Here is a 19,853-nt window from a genome sequence, read left to right as displayed (position 1 = left end):
GGGTGATCGCGAGGTGTTCCAAGGCCAGTGTGGCGATGTAATCCCTCCATCTGGTCCTTAGTCTTCCCAGGGGTCTACTCCCAGTGGGACGTGCATCGAGGACCTCTCTAGGGAGATGCTCCCTAACCAGATGCCCGAACCACCTAAGCTGGGTCCTTTCCAGGCGAAGCAGCGACTCTACTCAGTCTCTCTCGTCTGATTGAACTTCTCACCCTGAGATGCCAGCCACCCGGAGAAAACTCATTTCGGCCACTTGTATTCGCGACCTTATTATTTCGGTCATGACCATAGGTCAGGTGAGAGGTTAAAATAACGTTTTATTCATTGAAATCGGTTGGGTTGTATCTTTAATTATGTAATGTAATCTAACTTCAACTTTTCTGTGGTGGTGTTCATCTCGACCAAAAAAAGTGTGTGTCGTACGCACAAAAATAACGTATTTGGCCGAAAGTAGCCGATCCACAAACTCGGCAGACCTGCAAGCATGTGAGCTTGTAGATCAGATATATCCGGTGTGCGGCACCGTCCTACAACTAATTATAAATCTGGCTGAAATCCAAAGGGCCGTACGACCCCACCAAAATACAACATACGTAGACGTATTTTCCAACTGTACAAAGAGACAATGTCCACGCGATTAAGTTCCGCTACCGCAGTCTGACATTCTGGCTTTTCTGAGCAGCTATAGCCGTGTTAGCTAGGAGGTTTCTAGTCTAGATTAAAGGAAATTACAAAACATCACCAAGCCTTTGGGATTTAAGTTATCGTTATAATAACGAGTAACATTACATCACTGTAATAATGCATGCATGAATGATGAATGGTACAAGTAGCACGTCAATGAATGTAACAAATGTGCCAGAGCTCTATAAACCAGACACGGCAACGCCTTTATACTCCGTAGTACGACAGTGTTGCGTGCCCGAAAAGAACAGATCTACAAGCCAACAACACGTCGCGGTGCGATGCGTTGTTGGCTCGCAGATCTGTTCTTATCGGGGGCATTGCGACAGCCTCGCACGATGGCGCTTATACGCGGAAGGCAAGTTTTGGTTAACGTTATGGTAGCAAAGCTACACTTTTTTCCAAGGGTTGTAAACAGCACAATTATTTATCTATGTCTATAAAGTACAATAATATAAACAATGTACCTGTCATGTACCCTCCCTGGCCAAAACGATCCGTGGATTCAGCTCTGCTTGGACATTGCAGCAGATGGCTGGTGGTACGTGGTCCCTCGGAGTCGAAGCACAGCAGACTCCACCTCTATCTCCCTCTCTCTTTCACTCTAGAAAAGGTCTGGTGCTATGGTTGGTTCTGCTGCGAAGCAAGCCACCCGCATTCCAGAAACAATAGAAACACAAGACTGTACGTATCGCTTTGTTTCCTGTATCTGTGTGAATGTGACGTACGTGTACGCGTCCGCCCCTTTAGCAGACCAGAAGTAGGTCATGTGTCTCGTGAAAAAGTGGAGAAGTGAGTGGGGAGGAGGACTGCAGAGTGCAGAGATAAAGGGCTGGTTCTGGAGGCTGAAGGGCGGGTACTGGGGAGTCCACTATCAGGCCAGTGGTGGTGAAGCGTGGGACAGGCTATCTTACCACATTTTACCAAAGACACTTACCAAGTGTCTTCTTCTACAAAATGCCTTATTTTGGTATAAGAGCCACTGCCAAACGTGCTGCCTCCTATGCTTGCCTTCACTGGATGTAGGTTATTGCAATTTTGTGCTTGTTTGAGAATGTTTCAATGCCATCTAATGCACCTCAAAGTTGACAATAACCATTAATGTGATGTACAAAGACAGTTTGATACGTAGTTTGATACTTATTTCGTGAAAATACATGATTGTAATATGGACCTTCTGGCTTGATTGAACAAATGCCACCTTATTCTGAAGAATATATTGTTGGTGCACTACTTACATGATGGGAGATCAGTAGTACAGCAGAATCGAGCAGATAATAGGAATTAGGAACGATCTTTCACTTGGTGATACAAGCGTGAAATTTGGCATGAACATTACTCTGGGTCATCTCTTTAACTTGTTAAACCGAGCCAACCAAAAATCCAATATGGTGGCCATTTTTCAAAATGAAAAAGGCCTTTTGTGGCGGTTCTGGAGTGGCAAATTACATCCTTGTGCAGTCACTACGGTGAACATTCTACCCTGGTCTTGCTTGATTTAACAGCTGTTTTTACTCCTATAGACAGCTATGTGTGTCCCTGGGTCTGTCCCTGGCTGGCTGCCTGGGTCCGTCCCTGGCTGCCTGCCTGGGTCCATCCAAGTCTGGTTCCGTCTGAGCACGGAAATAGCGTTTGGCTGGTATTCACGCACAGCGTAACACACACAAATACAAATGAACTGTATATTTTGATGATTTGGAGTTTGACAGTACAGTATAGAATCCAAAAGAAAGTATGCACATCTCTAAAAAACTTTCAGGTGCTGAACAAGAAGATACATACAGGAGATGTTGTCCTCACACTGTTTAGTAGCTCCCAATGCAATTTTATTAAGGATGACAACGTTTCGACCCCAAATGGGGTCCCTTGGAATCGTCCCCGTCCCCTGGGCGCATTCCTGGGGTTCTGGATGTTCCGGGGACCCCCCGGGGACCCACACACAGAGCACGAATTCACCACAGAGTGTCACTGAACATTGTGCAGCCTAACACACAGACATATTAACTGTATATACTGTATGATGATTTTGGGTGTGGCAGTACAGTACAGTAGAGGGACCCCCTGCGGACCCCCACGCGGTAACTGTCATTTCTCAACCGTTTCGGACGTGGCCCGGCTTGCCAGAACCGGCCCGGCACCCTGGGTGCGTTCCTGTGGGTCATTGATATCCTTTTCTCACTTTACATGTTACTTCTATGCTATCAGGTTAATAGTTAGTTCAATTGCATCTTTCATCATTGCTATACAGTACACAGATGCCATGCAGCTGTATTTTCAGTTAAGCCAAACTATGCCCTCCATGATTGCCTGGCTGCTTTTAAAGAATTTTTAACACTCACGGATGAGACTCACACTAATGGTGTGTTGTTTCTTTAGCTTTTATTCATTTGCTGTAGCACTTTGAGATTCTCATGAATATAAAGTGCGTTATAAATAAAAATCCATTATTATTATTATGTCTTCTTCTTTTGATTGATTGATTGATTGATTGATTGATTGAAAGTGTTATTCACAGTATGTAGAATGGGTACATTTCAAACGAAAGCACAATACAAGTCAATACAAAAACTGGGGGGGTGGGGGCTTTTACTTTCAGCTGTTCCCTTTCAGAGGTCGCCACAGGCTAGCAGTACTTAAGCTACATTCAAAACCGGTAGAGATGGTTGACAGCAGGAATGTAGACAGCACCCTGGAGCAATATATGGGTTGGCGGCCCAGACTGTGTCTTCCGTGAGGAGGAAGCCCAACAGCCCACCGGTGGTAAGGCCTTTAGGAGGGCCATTCAAGCCGCAGTCTGTCACTCCTGAATGAAGTGTCTGGTGCTGGGAGTTTGGCGCAACGCATGCGGTCCTGGCTGCACCTGGTGAGAGCAGGAGTGGGCCTGGTGAGACGTAGGAGGGGGCCCGGAACATGCAGGAGTCAACCCACAGAGCCTAGTCCTTCCATGCACCGGACTTCCCAGAGTAGTTCGGGAGTGGCAGACGGTGTGGCCCTGGTCTTTCCCCAATGGGACTGATCGTGGGTTGCTACTGGGACGAAAGTCGGGACTTGATCACCCCGGCTGGGTCACCTGAGTGAGGGGTATGATGTTGCGAGACCCGAAACCTTGGGCCTTTGTCTCTGAAATTAAACCTTGTATCAGCGTTCTGGCCTCCAGTGTTTTCTGCACTAATTTCTTGACTACTAGGCCTACAATAGTCAGTCTTTTCTGTAAGCAGATACAGTATCTTGCCTGCAGCTTGTGCAAAATGTTGCAGCCAGATTGCTAACCAACTCACACTCACATCACCCATCCTGCATAGCTTCATTGGCATAAAAGTGCATACAAATTGTTTATTTGGAATACCCTCACTATATCTTGTTACAATGTTTGTGAAAATGGCACCCATGTGTATATCCTTTGTAAATATAACTATTTCTAAGTAAAGGACAAATAATAAATTAAAAAAGACCACAAATGAGTGTATAAACAGGTAATTAAACAAGCTTCCTATTGGCACAAGTTTTCTTTGTTTGTTAACTCTGATATGGCACTACTGGGACTTGATATCAACATGGAAACACAGAAATCCCCTTTTTATATCCACCCTTTCAAGTTAACATGTAATACAATGTATGTGTTCATACAAACAGTATAGGATAATAAACCAAATAAAAGCATCATTCCTTAAACCTTGTAAATTACAATGAGAAAGAAATGCATATCAAGTACAAATGCTTCAAGAAAAGCTTCAAGCTATCATAATGTGATGTATCCTTCATCAGTTGTAGGTTGAGTGATTGTACAACATAGACTATCTTTGTTTGACTCTCAGAAGTTTTTATCCTCAGAGGGTGAAATGATCATGACCTCTCTGCTTTTAAAGTCCCACAAAGCTGTTAGATGAAAGGCCATGTTGGACAGGACAACCAAATATTCAAACAGGGCAAAAAAGGTATAGCCTGTAAATGGTAGGGAAGAGAAAACAGCATTATGTAACGAGTACCTCAATACAGGTTTTGTACATAATACATTTGACTTTGTGATGTTTTACTTAAATTTTTATTTAAAGTTTTAGTCAGAAATGTATTGTCTCCCCTTCTCATCAAGATCATTTGAGCATGTATCATTAATATAATTTACAATATTTCGTTTTTAATCCACATTTTGCTGTGATACAACACAAAAAAATGAAGATTATATTGTGTCTACAGCATCTATTGATAATGATAGCTTTTTATTCATTGCTTAAAATTGTGGGGAAATCTACTAATGTAACCACATAATATACAGTTTTACTCACTTCCTGGTTCACAGTACATGTTGTGTTTCCAGAAAAAAAAAGCAGCAAAAGCACAGAAGGATATGTAGAGGACTAAGAAACGTACTTTCCATTGGTAAGATTTAGTATCCTGAAGAGGAAATATTGTCATAAAGAGTTACTGTTTTATTATGCAACTTAACAGTTGTTTCTCCAAGGACATTTAAAATATTAGATTTTGTGTCAGATATGTAAGTGCTGTTATCATAAAATGTACAGACAATGCAGCAGGATAATGGTGAAAAAAACTACCTCCAGCAGCCTCTAAGCAGTGATCACTTCATGAAACATTACAGCAGTATACTGGCTTTACCACAGTGCCACATTGTGGTGGCTCTTAACTTAACACGTAATACAATGTACATTAGGGGAGTGACTCGGATAAGAAAAATGTAATGGCAGCAATTTACAATTTGAAATAAATGCACGTCAAGTTTAAGTAGACTGACAAAAGCTTCAAGCAAACATAACAAGACAATGTGTGGCTAACATTCAGTATAGCATGAGAGATGTTTGTGTTTTGAGAGGGAGTAATTCCTTACCTCAGGACTTAGTGAGTACCTCTTGATAGTATTCCACAACCAGCAGGTTATCGACATGTGGATAAGAGCGCTGATAAGGAACAGGACAAAGCCTTCCTTATGTACAACTAAAATGGGGTGAAAGGATGCCAAGAGTGAATTAAGGAGACAATGTATTTATGTGATTCTGTAAATTAAGCAAAAATGCATTTTCATGATTCATGTGAAGTAGAGATTTTGAAAAAGGCTCAGCAAATCAATTTGGGGACAAATGTCTTCACCCAATGACCATGAATTAATGACATATTATGAAAAGTAACAAAGACAGTTTAGTATTTTGTCATCCTTTTGACATACTAACTAACCCACAAATATTTCTGTGATGACTGCAACCAAACTATGCATAGTATTTCTGTGAACTGTTGGAGAGTGCAGTGACTAAACATGCTTTACTATTATGAATAATATGAACAAAACAATTCAATTCAGGGCTAAAACACAAACCATTGATTCAGCTTGAAAATATATTGATTACTCACAGTATGTCTCACTGGATGACACATAAGTAAGGAGCAAGAGACCCAAGTTTTCAAAGAAGGCAAAAACAAGATTCAGGAAGCTGAGTAAACTCTCAGGGAACCTTGATGTGAAGCGTCCTTTATACAACTTAAAGTATGTCACGGCTACAAGAAACCTTGGTGCTGAGTGTAGTCCAATACAGAATCTCCAGATGTGGCATTCAGGGCTTAGGCTTATTGAGGCACTAATAGATGGCAGATAATTAGGAACCTAAGAAAAATGATAGACTAGATATCAGGTGATGCTGTAAATGGACATGAACATTTTAAAAAGCAAGGACCCTCCAGGGACACTCAAGGTTCCTTGAGGGGGTTCTAAATTACAATATTGTATAAAAATCGGTTCAACCAATTTCATATACAGCTCATTGAGAACAGCTGATATAGGCCTACAAGTTCACAATGTGTTGTGAGCTATTTTCAACAAATCTTATAAAAATGAAAGAATTTAATTGTAGTGAATGTGATTGTGAGGATGAAAATATGTTTGGAAACATTTTAACACCAATCTTGTATGGAAGTAGTTGGCACAAAATAATTTGTGATGGGGGGATCCGCAAGCCAAATGCATTAATTTGAGGGTCATTGACATGAAAAAGCACTGCAAGCATATTATATACCTGGCAATGCGTTCCAGTAGAATCTTCGAAATGGAAAGCAGAAGATATGAAGACACAACTTATTAAGCCAAGCAGTGGCAGGAAGACAGCACCCAAAACACAGGTGGAGAATGATATTCTGACGATCAGGGGTCTCTCATACCCCAAGGTATTTGGACTTTGTAGCATCCTAAACTGGGTTAGAAAACATTAAAATATTTTGGCTGATATTCACGCTTTCTTCCGATTTCGTGCAGTTGGATTAGTGAAATAGTAAATCGTGAAAAATAGAACCAGACCATGTATAGCATTGTCCTATAGGAGGCTAACCTATACAGCTCTGTGCAGTGATCAATCTTAAACACAAATGTAGAATTTGGTGTGGAATTCTTAAACAAACCTTCGTTTTCCAGCAAATAGCTCGAAATGCTCAGCCTAACATATAGCCAACGTGAAAATTAAATATGAATAGTCTACCCGGAACAAAAAGCAAAACAAGCGGCCGCATTGCAATGATAAAGATGGTTGACGCAGCCTATCAAAAACGTGCACAGACCTTCGCGTATAAATTATGCAAATATGCAGCCTGCCCTATATCTATATGGATGTTTATCCTTATAAGTTAAAAAAGGAAACTACAAATTAAAGCAATCAATTTTCCTAACAGCATACAGTTATAGAGGACGCGGACGCGGAATAGGTGCGTCTGGAACTGTCCTTGGTGCTGATAATGTCAGGTTGTTGCCAAACAAAGAAAACATTATTATTACTTATGTTTTATTCATTATTAGCCTGCAGTTAAGGCTTTAAAACGGAAAGGGTAGCCTCCTAAATTATTGTATCTTAATCTTTTGCCAAATAATACGCGGTGTGTGTGCAGGATTAAGCTTTGTCGACCCGCTGCCCCGCCTCTATGGTGAAAGGAATACCCCGTTGAAAGACCGTCTGTATATCTGTCCATAAATACAGCCCATATTTGAAATAAACTGCTGGTACTGGTAGGCTGTACTGCATTGTCATTTTTCATATACGCGCTCAAATGATCGAGTTAACCTGTTTTGCAAGATGAGAGTCCAAACATTAGGCATACTTTTGTTAGCTATAAATATCAATGTTTTTCCTGGTAAGTTTTTTCTTTCTTTCTTTCTTTCTATCAAGAAAATTAATTGCGCCACATGCACAATAATTGTCAATCTTTACTAGTCTACCAAAAAATACCGCAAGGCTGCAAAGACTGAAATGACAATTAAGAAAACGACACATACAGTACTGCTGATCATTTTAAATTGTAGTGATATACGTATTTACTTAAATGTAGTAGCCTACTCATCCTATGTGTTTATGAGATGTTAAACAATTCCCATAACCTGTTACAGTGTAGGCTAGGCTATATAGAATAATCATTTATTCGTTAGAACACAATTATGTGTTCAAGAAAGTGACATTTATTATTGACAACATATTTGTATGTGGCATGGAGGATATAATAGCCATTTCCAAGAGTTCAAAAGTTCAAGTTAGTGAATATATTTCACTTAAAATGCTGTCATCTGGATTAGGCTACCTAAATCCAGAGGACATTGTAAACAGGCAGAAGCAAGTTGTATTTGCAAATGTTTCTTTTTTGTGTGTGTTTATTTGTTTGTTTGTTTTTTCCCCCCACAAATTACAGAAGTTATAAATTATGGGAATTGTTTTTTAAAGTATCATAATCACATCTTCTGACAATTTTAATGATCATTCATAGCCCATGTTATGTTTCAGTTTATTTTCCTTTTCTCACTGATTCAGTATGTGTGCCAGCTGGGATTAAGAGCTAGGTCACCCAACACATATTCACTAAGGGTCAACAGAGGGATCCTCAGTCTCTGCATGCTTCATGCAGGGATTTGCCTTATCTCTAGTGTTATGGGGCAATCCAACCTGACATCCATTCTGAACCTCTTACACCATCTGTCATGTGTCCACATTCTCTGATACTCTTTCTCCAAACAGAACATCCATATTGGTTTCACTCAGAATGTTAAGAGACAATGCTTTACCGTCAACTTGAATTTGGTCTGTGCAATCAGATTATCTTTCATTAATTTCATGAATTTATTTTAGCAGGGACAATGTATATTAATTATAACATCACTATTCTGTATATATTTTTGTATATCTTGCTGCCACTTGGTAGTTCGACTTTAAAAGGTCAAAAGGGATTAGTACTTTCAAAACTAGTTTACCAATTACTTTTACTGTCTTGTACTGTCTGTCTTTGTTTTATTTGTCTTGTTCTGACCTTGATTTGGGGGGAGGGGGGATATTTACATGTCGGATACAACAAAATGTACACATATGTTTTTTCATTTATTCAACAATAAAAATCAAAATAAAGTGTTAAAAAAAAAAAAAGGTCAAAAGGGTTCAAAGGTAAATCAAAAAATTCAAAAAAGAAAGAAAGAAGAAGAAAACATTTAGTGCACATTCTTCTCAATATAAAATTAGAAAGCACATTTAAAAATGTAAAAATAGACACATAGTGTTCATCTGGATCACATAAAACAAGTACATGCTTTAAGCGACCATAACTTTGAAGTGGTATACACAACATACAGCCAGGAAAGGCCTATATGTTCCAACCGTGTGATGCCCTAAATGAAAAGGCTGATTCACTGAAGCCCAGTGGTGTAAAGTAACTAAGTACATTTACTCAAGTAGGCCTACTATACTTAAGTACAATTTGAGGTTGTATACTTTACTTGAGTATTTCCCATTTTCAATACTTTTACTTCTACTCCACTATACATCTCAGATCCAAATATTGTACTTTTACTCCACTACATGTATTTGCAAACTTTAGTTATAGTTACTTTGTAGAATTTGATTATTGCTATAAAACACACTAACCGAATTCAGCCCTATATATATGGTAGGCCTATTCCAGTCATTTGAAAATAGCAGATCTACAAGCTATTTTCAAAAGATTTTTTTTAAATACTTTTTGAACTTGTGGAATGAGACATTCTGCACAATGAGTACTTTTACATTTGGTACTTTAAGTAGGCCTACAGTACATTTTGATACGGATACTTTTGTACTTTAAAACAAATCTTCCATCATTAAACTTAAGCAGACTTTCTCAAAGACACACTTCACTACATTGATACAGTGACGTATCCATTTAACCTTTTTTTTAACCATCTTGTCTAATGTCTTTCAGAACAAATGTTTGGCTTTTGTCTTAACTGAAATGTAGGACATATTACATCATCATCAATTCAAATACAGCAGCAAGCCATAAGCCTGAGCTGTACTTTGTCGTATGATGGTGTCACTTTCTGACTAGAACTGTTTTTTAACTGTGACACAAAGTATAAATTAGGTTTTAGAGAGATTTACTGAAATGTTTCCTCTCTCCTGTCCCAGTGTGTTGGTGTGCTAAGGCGAAATATGCACAGAAGCTTCTGAATGATATATTTGCCAATTACAGCAGTGCATTGAGGCCTGTGGAAGACACTGATAACATCCTGAATGTCACCCTGCAAATTACTCTGTCACAAATCATTGATATGGTAAAACAAAGCACTGCTTCCCAATAAGCAGAAAACAACACAACTAGCTAATACAATTGCATTTATTTTTATTTTCTTTACACATTTTTTTTTTAAAATGTGGTCATTGTTAATGACCTCCCATTTCTTACAGGATGAGCGTAACCAGATTTTGACAGCATATTTATGGATACGGCAGGTGTGGATTGATTCCCTCCTCACATGGAATAAAGATGATTATGACGGACTCGATACCATCCGCATACCTAGTAGTTATATATGGAGACCTGATATTGTCCTATATAACAAGTAGGTCGGAGTGGTGTTGGGTGAGGCTGTGGCTGCTCTTCTGTCGGTGTAGAGGCACAAGCTGAACATTCCTTGAAGCTGTTATTCATGGGAGTGTTCTTATCTGCTTTTTTTTACACCAGTTAATATTCCACTTAAAATCTGAATGAGCAAGTATTAATATTATATTACATGTGTTGACATGTAGTGTTGACATCATGACAAATAAACAGAGTGTATGATGCAGATAGTCAGAGCATAGACTGAGGCATGAGTGCAAGTCAACTCCTCCCTCAGTTTCTGAACTTGTGCCTTATATCATTAATAACATTCCTCCTGTAGTCCAGCCACTAGACCTTTCCATAGTTGTATATTTTCTGTTATTGCCATGTGGGAACTGCAGTATGAAAGGAGATATCGCGGCTACATTTAAATAACTTAAAAGCAAACAAACTAAAAAGTACGTTTTAGTAGAGTTGTGCAAGTCATGGCATTACAGTTGTCTCTGTATTTCAGTGCTGATGACCATTTCACTGGTTCCATGGACACCAACGTGGTGATCCGGCATGATGGACAGATTATGTGGGACTCTCCAGCTATCACCAAGAGCTCCTGCAAAGTAGATGTGGCATACTTTCCGTTTGATTCCCAGCAGTGTAGGTTTACCTACGGCTCCTGGACCTACAATGGTAACCAGCTCGACCTCCTCAATGCCATGGACGATGCTGACACGGCTGACCTTGTGGATAATGTTGAGTGGGAGGTACAAGGTATGTCCGCTAAGAAGAACGTCATCACGTATGGCTGCTGTGCTGACCCATACCCCGATGTGACATATACACTGAAACTGAAGAGGAAGGCTACGTTTTACATATTTAACTTGCTCATTCCGTGTGTGATGATCTCTTTCCTGGCCCCGCTTGGTTTCTACCTGCCTGCTGACTCTGGAGAGAAAGTGTCGCTTGGTGTCACAGTGATGCTGGCCCTCACTGTCTTTCAGCTGTTGGTTGCAGAGATCATGCCACCTTCTGAGAGTGTACCTCTTATTGGTAAGTACAATAAAATGCACTCAAATGCACATATAAGAGATCTTTGTGTGAAATAAATATCATGGTTGAGGTGTCATTTTCCATTCACAGGAAAGTATTATATTGCCACCATGACAATGATCACAGCATCCACTGCCCTCACCATCTTCATCATGAACATACACCACTGCGGCCCAGATGCCAAGCCTGTGCCCAAATGGGCCAAGACAGTCATTCTGCAGTATCTGGCCAGAATGTGCTTTGTTTATGAAGTAGGCGAGAACTGCATGTCACCGCAATCGGAAAAACAAGAGCCAGCGCCTGTAAAGAACACAAGCTGTACCATGAATGGCCAAGTTGGCAGAGAGGACTATGCATTGATCCAAGAGGACGTGTTGGAGCAGACCATGAGTCCAGTAGGCTCAATTGGCAAGAATCCTACCAGTAATTACAGTTCCTGGAAGAATGGCGTTTACATGAGCATGGACTGTGGAGACACACAGACGTCCACAGGCAGGTGCAGGAAGGGGGGAGTGAGTGATGGAGAAAATACTGTAAGAGAAATTAACTACATGACCCAGTGGCAGGAACAGCAGCTCCTACGTAACATTGAGTACATTGCCAACTGTTACAGAGATCAGAGGGCCACACAGAAAAGAACTGGGGAGTGGAAGAAGGTAGCCAAGGTCTTGGATCGCTTTTTCATGTGGCTATTCTTTATTATGGTTTTCCTTATGAGTCTCCTCATCATGGGTAAATGCATCTAGGTGCAGAACATCTTAGTCTGCGTATTTTAGTACAAGATTATTTGCTCATTTATCATGACGTGTAGATAATGACAAGAAGATGTAAGGTAAAGAGTTCAATCCTACTTCTAGAACACATGTAGCCTACTGTACCTTTATGTTAAAAAAACTAAAAACTAAAAATAGTATAGGAAATTGTACTATACAGTAGTTTCCCACTGCTTCCAATAGGATGGGTTAAATGCCGAGGTATGTGCTAATGTACTTGACAAATACCCGAACAACATCAATAGAATAGAACAACAATAAACAGATCATGTTGTGTGGATTTATTGTTACTTCAACCACCATGAGTAACATTGTATTTGTTATTGGCTTGTGTGAGTCTGTGAGAACTCACATTCTGTATTCTTCCTGTGTGATGGCTAATTAATTAGTTACAACTTACAACTGATGCCGATAGTACTGGTGTGTTCTGCATCAAAGATGAATTACCAAGTTGCAGTATACTGATAACAAATATCTATATAATAAAATATAGATCACGCATAGAAAATGTCAGTCTCAGATAGCTTTGCTGCCTGCTCAACCCAGCACACAAGAGCAATTCTATAGTCTATAACACTATGGTTTCAAAGAGTACAGGGTAGAGAGGGTTTATACCAAATGTTGACGTAATATGACATGCCCAGAATAAAGACGTGATGATTCATGTGGTTAAATACCTGTAAATTATTATAATTATTTGTTTTGAAATAAAAAGTGATTGATGAAAATTATGTTCAAGGACAAGATAATGTTCCAAGGACAAGCTTTAATTTGGCTGTTAGTTTGAAGGTCTATTCATGGCGATCAACATTTATAAGTGTGGAAATGAGCAGTTAAAGAAATGTGTCTAATCTTTCAGAAACAACATGCACATAATATGACAGCTGATATGATATCATTGAGATGTGTTCAGGTCCAGTTGAATGCATTAAAACGTTAGATTAGAATATTGACGTATACAAAATATCACCATACACTAGAAACTCCCATGTAGAATCACCAATATAAAGATTTAGCATTGCCTCCAACAGGGTATACATGTCTTTCATCAAATGTGTACATCCTGTACATCTGTAGACACTAGACAGACATGTATTGATCCCTGTATGGAAATGCAGATGTTGTAGCAGAAACAACAGCATATATATATATATATATATATATATATATATATATATATATATATATATATATATATATATATAGATAGATAGATAGATAGATAGATAGATAGATATATAGACTTATTCTGGCCTTCGCCATCTGCACTTGGCCTGACAAAGTTTACATAGTGTATATTATATCTAAAAACAAATACATTTAAGTATAATGTACATTCCTTCACCAGTGTCTATAATTGCATGAATAATATATAATATACTGTATACAGTACATTGATCCCCTATATGGACATACTGTATGTTCAGACAGTACAGCGAGTCAGCGACACTGTACAGTATATGAGAGTCAGATGGCCTACAACAGTGTGCATCAGCCTATTAACAGTGAATATGATGACTAAGTAGATACCTTAACATACGTCTGTCATGGTTCTGTAATGTACTTCCCAAAAAGCTAGAATATAACTTTCCTATATCAGGATTGCTACAGCATATATTTGCACATATTATGTTCAAATATATGCTGTAGCAATCCTGATGCTGGTCAAATAATCACCTTACCTTCACACCTTGATTTAGATTAGTATTGAGTGACTTTTCTGTTTAGAATTTGCATGATTTTATCTCGTAATGTCTTTGTTTGCATTCCATAGATAACTGGATTTAAATTAGCAGGAACAACATGAAACAAAATATATGCAATTTTCCTTAGATCTGGATAATTTGGGAAGCGATGTAGAATGATTGTTAAAAACCCCGTCCACAACATAATAAGATAAAGGACAAGATGACTGGCACAAGTTTGCAATGCTTTGCTATTCAAGTCTTTGTTTTTCTTAGTCCAGCAGATGACAGCAATCCTAAAATAGGTGACAGCTATGCTTCCCATTGAAGAACCAAACAACATTACAGTAAAAATCAGACCATATACATTGTTGATAGACACGTCCTCACAAGACAGCTTGAACAACGATGCATTGTCACAGTATGCATTTTGTATAACAGACCTACAGCGGGACAACCTGACAGTGAGCCCTATCAGAATAGATACTAACATTACTGAAGCTGCCCATGCAGATGTTGACAGTGCAATCACAGCTCTATTAGTCATAATTGACCCGTACCTCAGTGGGTGAACTATTGCCACATATCTATCAACAGCCATAATGATCAGTATCATATGTGAGGCTGAGCCAAATGTGTGACTATAAAATGCTTGAGCGACGCATTGGTTGTACGTGATGAACCTCTCTGTTGATACGATGTCGGACATGAGTCGTGGCAATAAGACTGTGTTGCCTATTAGATCATTGATAGACAGGTTACAAAAAAGGAGGTACATTGGTTGGTGCAAACTCCTCTCAGTAATAATGAGAATGAGCACTGCAATGTTGGAGACAAGGAGACAAAAATAAACAAACATCAGTAAGAAAAACAATGGGTATGTGAACTCTGGAGAAATGTTAAAGCCCTGGATTTCCAAGATACCACTTGGAAATGTATTGTTGCCGTCCATTCTGTTTAATGCTGAATATAAACCTGTAAAACAAAGTTATTGTTATATGGTTGAGGCAGGTATTAGAAGATGATTAGATATTTTAAAAAAACGACAACAAAAATAAAATCTTTACCATTATAGTGCTATAAGTGCTGATGTATGCTTTAAACTTGAAATAAATTATTATTATTTTACCATGACAATTTGTTGTTGAATTATTGTTGTATTATCATGTATCATGCAACAAATACAATACTCTAAACCTAAAATGTAAATAATGAAAAATAGCCATGTGGATGCATTACCTTGTGTTTGAAGGCAAGAGTTCAGACTCAGGAGCAGATCAGATTTATTTTATCCTGGACTAATACTTTTCCATCATCAAACAATTATCAAAAATAAACCCTGAGGTCAGAACATGTGACATGAGCTCATGTCGCACGCACACACGCACACACGCACACACGCACGCAGACACATTTTGCCTGCCAGTATAAAGTAGAAAACCATACACATGGGAGGGGGGTCTATAGGCCAAATAAACCTCATGCACGCACTTGAGCACACATAAATGCACACACACATGAGGTGTGAAGGGTTTTTATTTCCCCATGTTTTTAGATTGTATCAAAGCTAGGGTTAAATTATGATATCTTGGTTAATATCTTGGCTCTGCGGCTGCGCATTTCTTAGAAATGTGGTGCATGAGAGATCCTTGACCAGGAGGTTAAAATAGAATCACTGTTGCAACGTCACAATGTTTGAGGGCATGCACAGGATAATTACTGTAAATGAAAGGGCTTATTGGTCTAAAAAGCCCTAAAATAACAAATAACAACAGTCAAGAGTCTATGTAAGGCTATAATGATAAAGTCTCTTTCCTGAATCTTTTTTCCTCAGATTCACATATGAAAATATTTACAGAATAAAATCAATGAACTCCGGGTCTATTGTGTCCATTTCTCTGTGGAGAGATGATTAGTCTGTCCTGACTGCCCTTTTTAGTTCACTTGGTTTGTTCAGAATGCCCTGATGTGACCATTTAAGTCACATGTTTAGTTTGGCCTTTCTGCTTTAGTTCTCTTGGGATACAATTATGAAAATTGATACATTTGGCTGTGTAGAGTATTTTTGTGATTGAAAAACATTCAAATGTTATTTATAATAACATGATGACGATGAAAATTATTATTATTATTATTAGGGGTGTCCCGATTCCGTTTTTTCCCTAACCCTCTATATTTTTATAGAACACTTATATGCCATATCACAATAGTACAATATCCAGTCTAATATCATGATATGGATATAATATTGATACTAGGGATGTCCCGATCAATTTTCTTTGCTCCAGATCCGATTCCGATCATTTAAAAATGACGTGATCGGCCCCGATTTCCGATCACGTGATCGGGACAACCCTAATTATTATTATTATTATTACCCTTATTATTATTATTATGTCACTGTTTATGGACCTGCAGTATATGGACAACATGCCAATTTTTTAATGCTTGTGCTCGTGTACGCTAAAATTAAAAACATTAATAGGCCATTCACACTGAGCACTATAACTATAAAAATATAGTTTTAAAAATCAATCAAGTGGATGGCAAAGTTCACACCAACTATAAAAATAATAGCCTACAATGGCAAATGATATAGTTATATTATAGTCCTTAAGACGGTTGTTTTGAACTGCAATACTATTTAATTGTAATGACCTCATATTGAATGGTAGTCTCCCATGAGTTATGAGATACAAAAGCACCCTCCATTAGCAAACAACAAGCAATGTCATCGTCAACAAGAGGCCACCAAATTATCAAGGGATTAATTACAAAGTGAGACAGTTAATAACACATCATTTAATCATATCTCAAAGGGGATCATTAATAAATGTGTGTATTTACAGAATAATGATACACTCTCTGCTAGCTGATGAAATCATGTTAATGACATAATCATATTCATCTCCACCAGACGAAAAGGCCCGGTGCATGGTGGAGTTTTGAAATACAGTCTCTAGCCATAGAAAAGTATGTCTTTTGTCTTACTTTATTATTTCTAGACTAGACCTGTACGTGCCCATCACAGTCGGCCACCGGCCTACTTGGGAACGATGCAACTTGGAAACCTAATGATAGACGTTGTCATAGCACCCGTTTTAACTGGCAGACGGTGTCCCACATGGAGATCTGTGTATGTGCCTGTGTGTGAAGACTGCAAACTCAAAAGTGTACTTGGCAATCAATTCGTCCCACTGGCAGAGCCTGATTGATTGAGCCTCAATTGGCTGAGGCAGAGGCTGGAAATTGCACAGGTGAAAGGAGTTGGCCTCATTAGGCCCACTGCCAGAGCCTGACCAGAGCCTTTTGTGGTGGTTCTGGAGAACCGTGGGTCCGACCGACTCAATACCTGGCACTGCACTCCCTGTGGGGGTGTGGACCCTGTGTGTCGAATGTGAAGTCGGTGGGGCAAACGGTTGTCGAGTTCCGTGCATTACAACCGTACACACACGTAGGCGCTAATTTATTTAAAAAGTTCTTATCACCTTACAGGGGTGGTTTCCCCGGTAGGACGTAGCGTGTGGAAGGAACATGTTATTCCAACCAGTTCCTTTCCCCTCCATCAGGCAGTTACTGAGGGTTACTGTATGTTTTTGGTGAGGGTACTTATCCCTAGGGGCTAGGGGACACAGAGAGAACATGCAAACTCCACACAGAAAGGCCCTTTTGCCAACCCCACCTGTGGATGTGGAAGCTCATGACGTGGAGGAGAGAACACGGCCCCCAGCCCAAGCCAGGCAGCACAGCGTCTCTGGTGGGAAACAAACCCCGGGACCTTCTAGCTGTGAGCCGACTGGCGACTGTGCCCCACTCCACCCGCTTATGACATGTGTCAGAGCACCATGCAGTTGAACCGTTTGTCTGTATGCATCCCAGGGCAGGAGTTCTTTATTCATTTGTTGTCAACAGAGGGTCTTTATCCTACGCACATACCAAACACTCAGACGTGCAAAAACATCACATTTTATTAACGCGCAATTGTTTTCGTGGCTTTTCAAGTGGGCTGATGCTATGTGCAGTACAGCATAGAAATTGTCAAAACACTTTCAAAACTACTAATCTTTTAAACATAACCTATTTCAATATCGATACTTACTACTTATTTGTAATTTATTTTTATCACTGATAATCTGAAAGCAGTGTCAGCTGTTATGTCTTTAAACTTTGCTGAAGGAAATTAGGGTGATCAAACTACGTATATGATCTCAAGGGATTCAGAGTAAGTAGTGAAGTAAACAAGCCTGGTGGTGATATTTAAGACAGCTAGGTGACCAGTTCTCAACATCAGAAGTTGCAGCACTTAATTTGCGACAAGTCATGTTTTAACTGGAAGATGCAGCTCAGCCTATACTTTGTAAATGCTTGGTTTAGTGTATTTCGATTTCACGACAATTTTTCCTTGTAAAGGTTTAAAGGAACACAGCTAAGATATGGAAAACAGATCCTTCTGGTTCAGTACTGAGCTAAGTCTGGACCCATTCTTTATTCCGCACAGAGGAAAGTATGCCATATTTTTTCTAGGCCTCACAATCTATTTCATTGGCATTTTCTGCAACCTCACCTTGTTGGCATTAATTATCTTGCAAAGGAACCTTCACAAACCCATGTATTTCATTCTCTTTAGCCTTCCACTCAATGATCTGATAGGCATCACTGCAATGCTTCCAAAGGTACTTTCTGACATAGTGATGGGGACAAACAAGGTTTCGTATCCTCTCTGCGTCTTACAGGCATTCTTGCTCCATATGTATGGAGGTGGAGTTCTGTTCATTCTGGCAGCAATGGCCTTTGACCGTTATGTTGCCATCTGCATGCCACTACGATACAGCTCTCTTATGACACCGAGAGTTGTCATTTTTATCATCTCTCTTGTTTGGGGTCTTGACTTTGTTTTGATCGTATCAATTTTCTCTTTACAGACAAGGCTTCCCAGGTGCAAATTTACAATTTTGAACGTATTCTGTGATAACCCGTCTCTTCTAAAGCTCACTTGCGGTGGCAACACCACAATCAACAATGTCATGGGTTTATTTAACACAGCTGCCATGCAACTTATCAGTGTAACTGTTCAGGTATATTCTTACGTGAAGATTCTTATTGCTTGTTTGGTTACAAGGAAATCTGAGGCAAAGACTAAAGCTATTTACACATGTGTAGCACAGTTGGTTATATTCTTCATATTTGAAATTGTGGGGACTTTCACTATTTTATCACACAGATTCAAAAATGTCTCAGCTGACTTGCAAAAGACAATGGGAATGCTCATATTTATTGTGCCTCCACTGCTGAATCCAATTGTATACGGGCTTAACTCAAGTGAAATACGAAACACACTTCTTAGAGTCTATAAAAATGTGTCAGCCTAAATCATTTGTATACAGTAGTTTCTAAATTAATAATTTAAAATCTTGGAGCATTGTTATAAATAATAACACCAAATGTTTACTTTACCATTGTTTATTTTGGTAATGCTCTTCTGAGCAAAGACACAACAATGTCTAAAGAAATATCTCAGTCTTTCAAAAGTAAACAGAATGAGAATTTCTTTTGGGCTAGGGTTAGGGTTAGGGTGAAATGCAATGTGTCATTGTGTTATTTGGCAATAAAGGTTTTATTTATATATTATTATTTTTACTTATTATTGTAATGGAAGTAATGAATAATCATTATCCTTCAAACAACCTCTGAAGTTTACTTTCCTGCTCTGTTGAATTCTGTTGATTCTAGTATACACAGCCTGTATCCAATACACAACACAAAAGTAAAAAATTAAGAAGCCCTGCTTACCATGGCTGCTGTACGGCTTGATAGTAGGCCTACTGTATATGAGCATTTG

At 39.1% G+C, this 19,853-nt stretch overlaps 5 protein-coding genes across 8 annotated transcripts in view; 2 read left to right on the top strand and 3 right to left on the bottom strand.

The window, feature by feature from the left end:
- Window positions 1-1,396, bottom strand: part of stim1a (stromal interaction molecule 1a) — a 39,301-nt gene extending 37,905 nt beyond the window's left edge. For 2 of the 4 annotated variants that reach the window (XM_080771622.1, XM_080771623.1), the window contains exon 1: window positions 1,152-1,388. The gene's annotated coding sequence lies outside the window, so the exon portion shown is untranslated. Of the gene's footprint in view, window positions 1-1,151 lie in introns of all 4 variants that reach the window. The other 2 variants (XM_080771620.1, XM_080771621.1) reach the window with 2 other exon arrangements.
- Window positions 1-12,302, top strand: part of chrna10a (cholinergic receptor, nicotinic, alpha 10a) — a gene marked incomplete at both ends in the record, with an annotated part of 303,976 nt that extends 291,674 nt beyond the window's left edge. The window contains 4 exons of the mRNA XM_080772322.1: window positions 10,095-10,240; window positions 10,374-10,528; window positions 11,024-11,556; window positions 11,647-12,302. Coding sequence (XP_080628448.1) covers window positions 10,095-10,240; window positions 10,374-10,528; window positions 11,024-11,556; window positions 11,647-12,302 — 1,490 coding nt within the window. The remainder of the gene's footprint in view (window positions 1-10,094; window positions 10,241-10,373; window positions 10,529-11,023; window positions 11,557-11,646) is intronic.
- On the bottom strand, window positions 4,496-6,872 carry LOC308320746 (post-GPI attachment to proteins factor 2-like; the record flags this gene model as incomplete). Its single annotated transcript, XM_080771406.1, has 5 exons — window positions 4,496-4,626; window positions 4,968-5,076; window positions 5,528-5,634; window positions 6,046-6,295; window positions 6,705-6,872. 5 exons carry the CDS (start codon window positions 6,870-6,872, stop codon window positions 4,496-4,498), a joined length of 765 nt encoding a protein of 254 aa, XP_080627532.1.
- Window positions 12,303-14,030: 1,728 nt separating the features above from the next.
- LOC308321824 (olfactory receptor 52N4-like) lies at window positions 14,031-14,966 on the bottom strand (the record flags this gene model as incomplete). Its single annotated transcript, XM_080772915.1, has 1 exon — window positions 14,031-14,966. The coding sequence occupies one exon, from the start codon at window positions 14,964-14,966 to the stop codon at window positions 14,031-14,033; it is 936 nt and encodes a 311-aa protein (XP_080629041.1).
- Window positions 14,967-18,447: 3,481 nt separating this feature from the next.
- LOC308321823 (olfactory receptor 52B2-like) lies at window positions 18,448-19,383 on the top strand (the record flags this gene model as incomplete). The annotated part of the gene is made up of 1 exon (XM_080772914.1): window positions 18,448-19,383. One exon carries the CDS (start codon window positions 18,448-18,450, stop codon window positions 19,381-19,383), a length of 936 nt encoding a protein of 311 aa, XP_080629040.1.
- Between the last annotated feature and the right edge of the window lie 470 nt (window positions 19,384-19,853).

Source organism: Protomyctophum bolini (assembly GCF_963924005.1).
Source record: "Protomyctophum bolini genome assembly, chromosome: 9".
In the NCBI taxonomy this organism is placed as follows: Eukaryota; Metazoa; Chordata; class Actinopteri; order Myctophiformes; family Myctophidae; genus Protomyctophum; species Protomyctophum bolini.
This window is presented reverse-complemented; position numbering and strand designations above follow the sequence as displayed.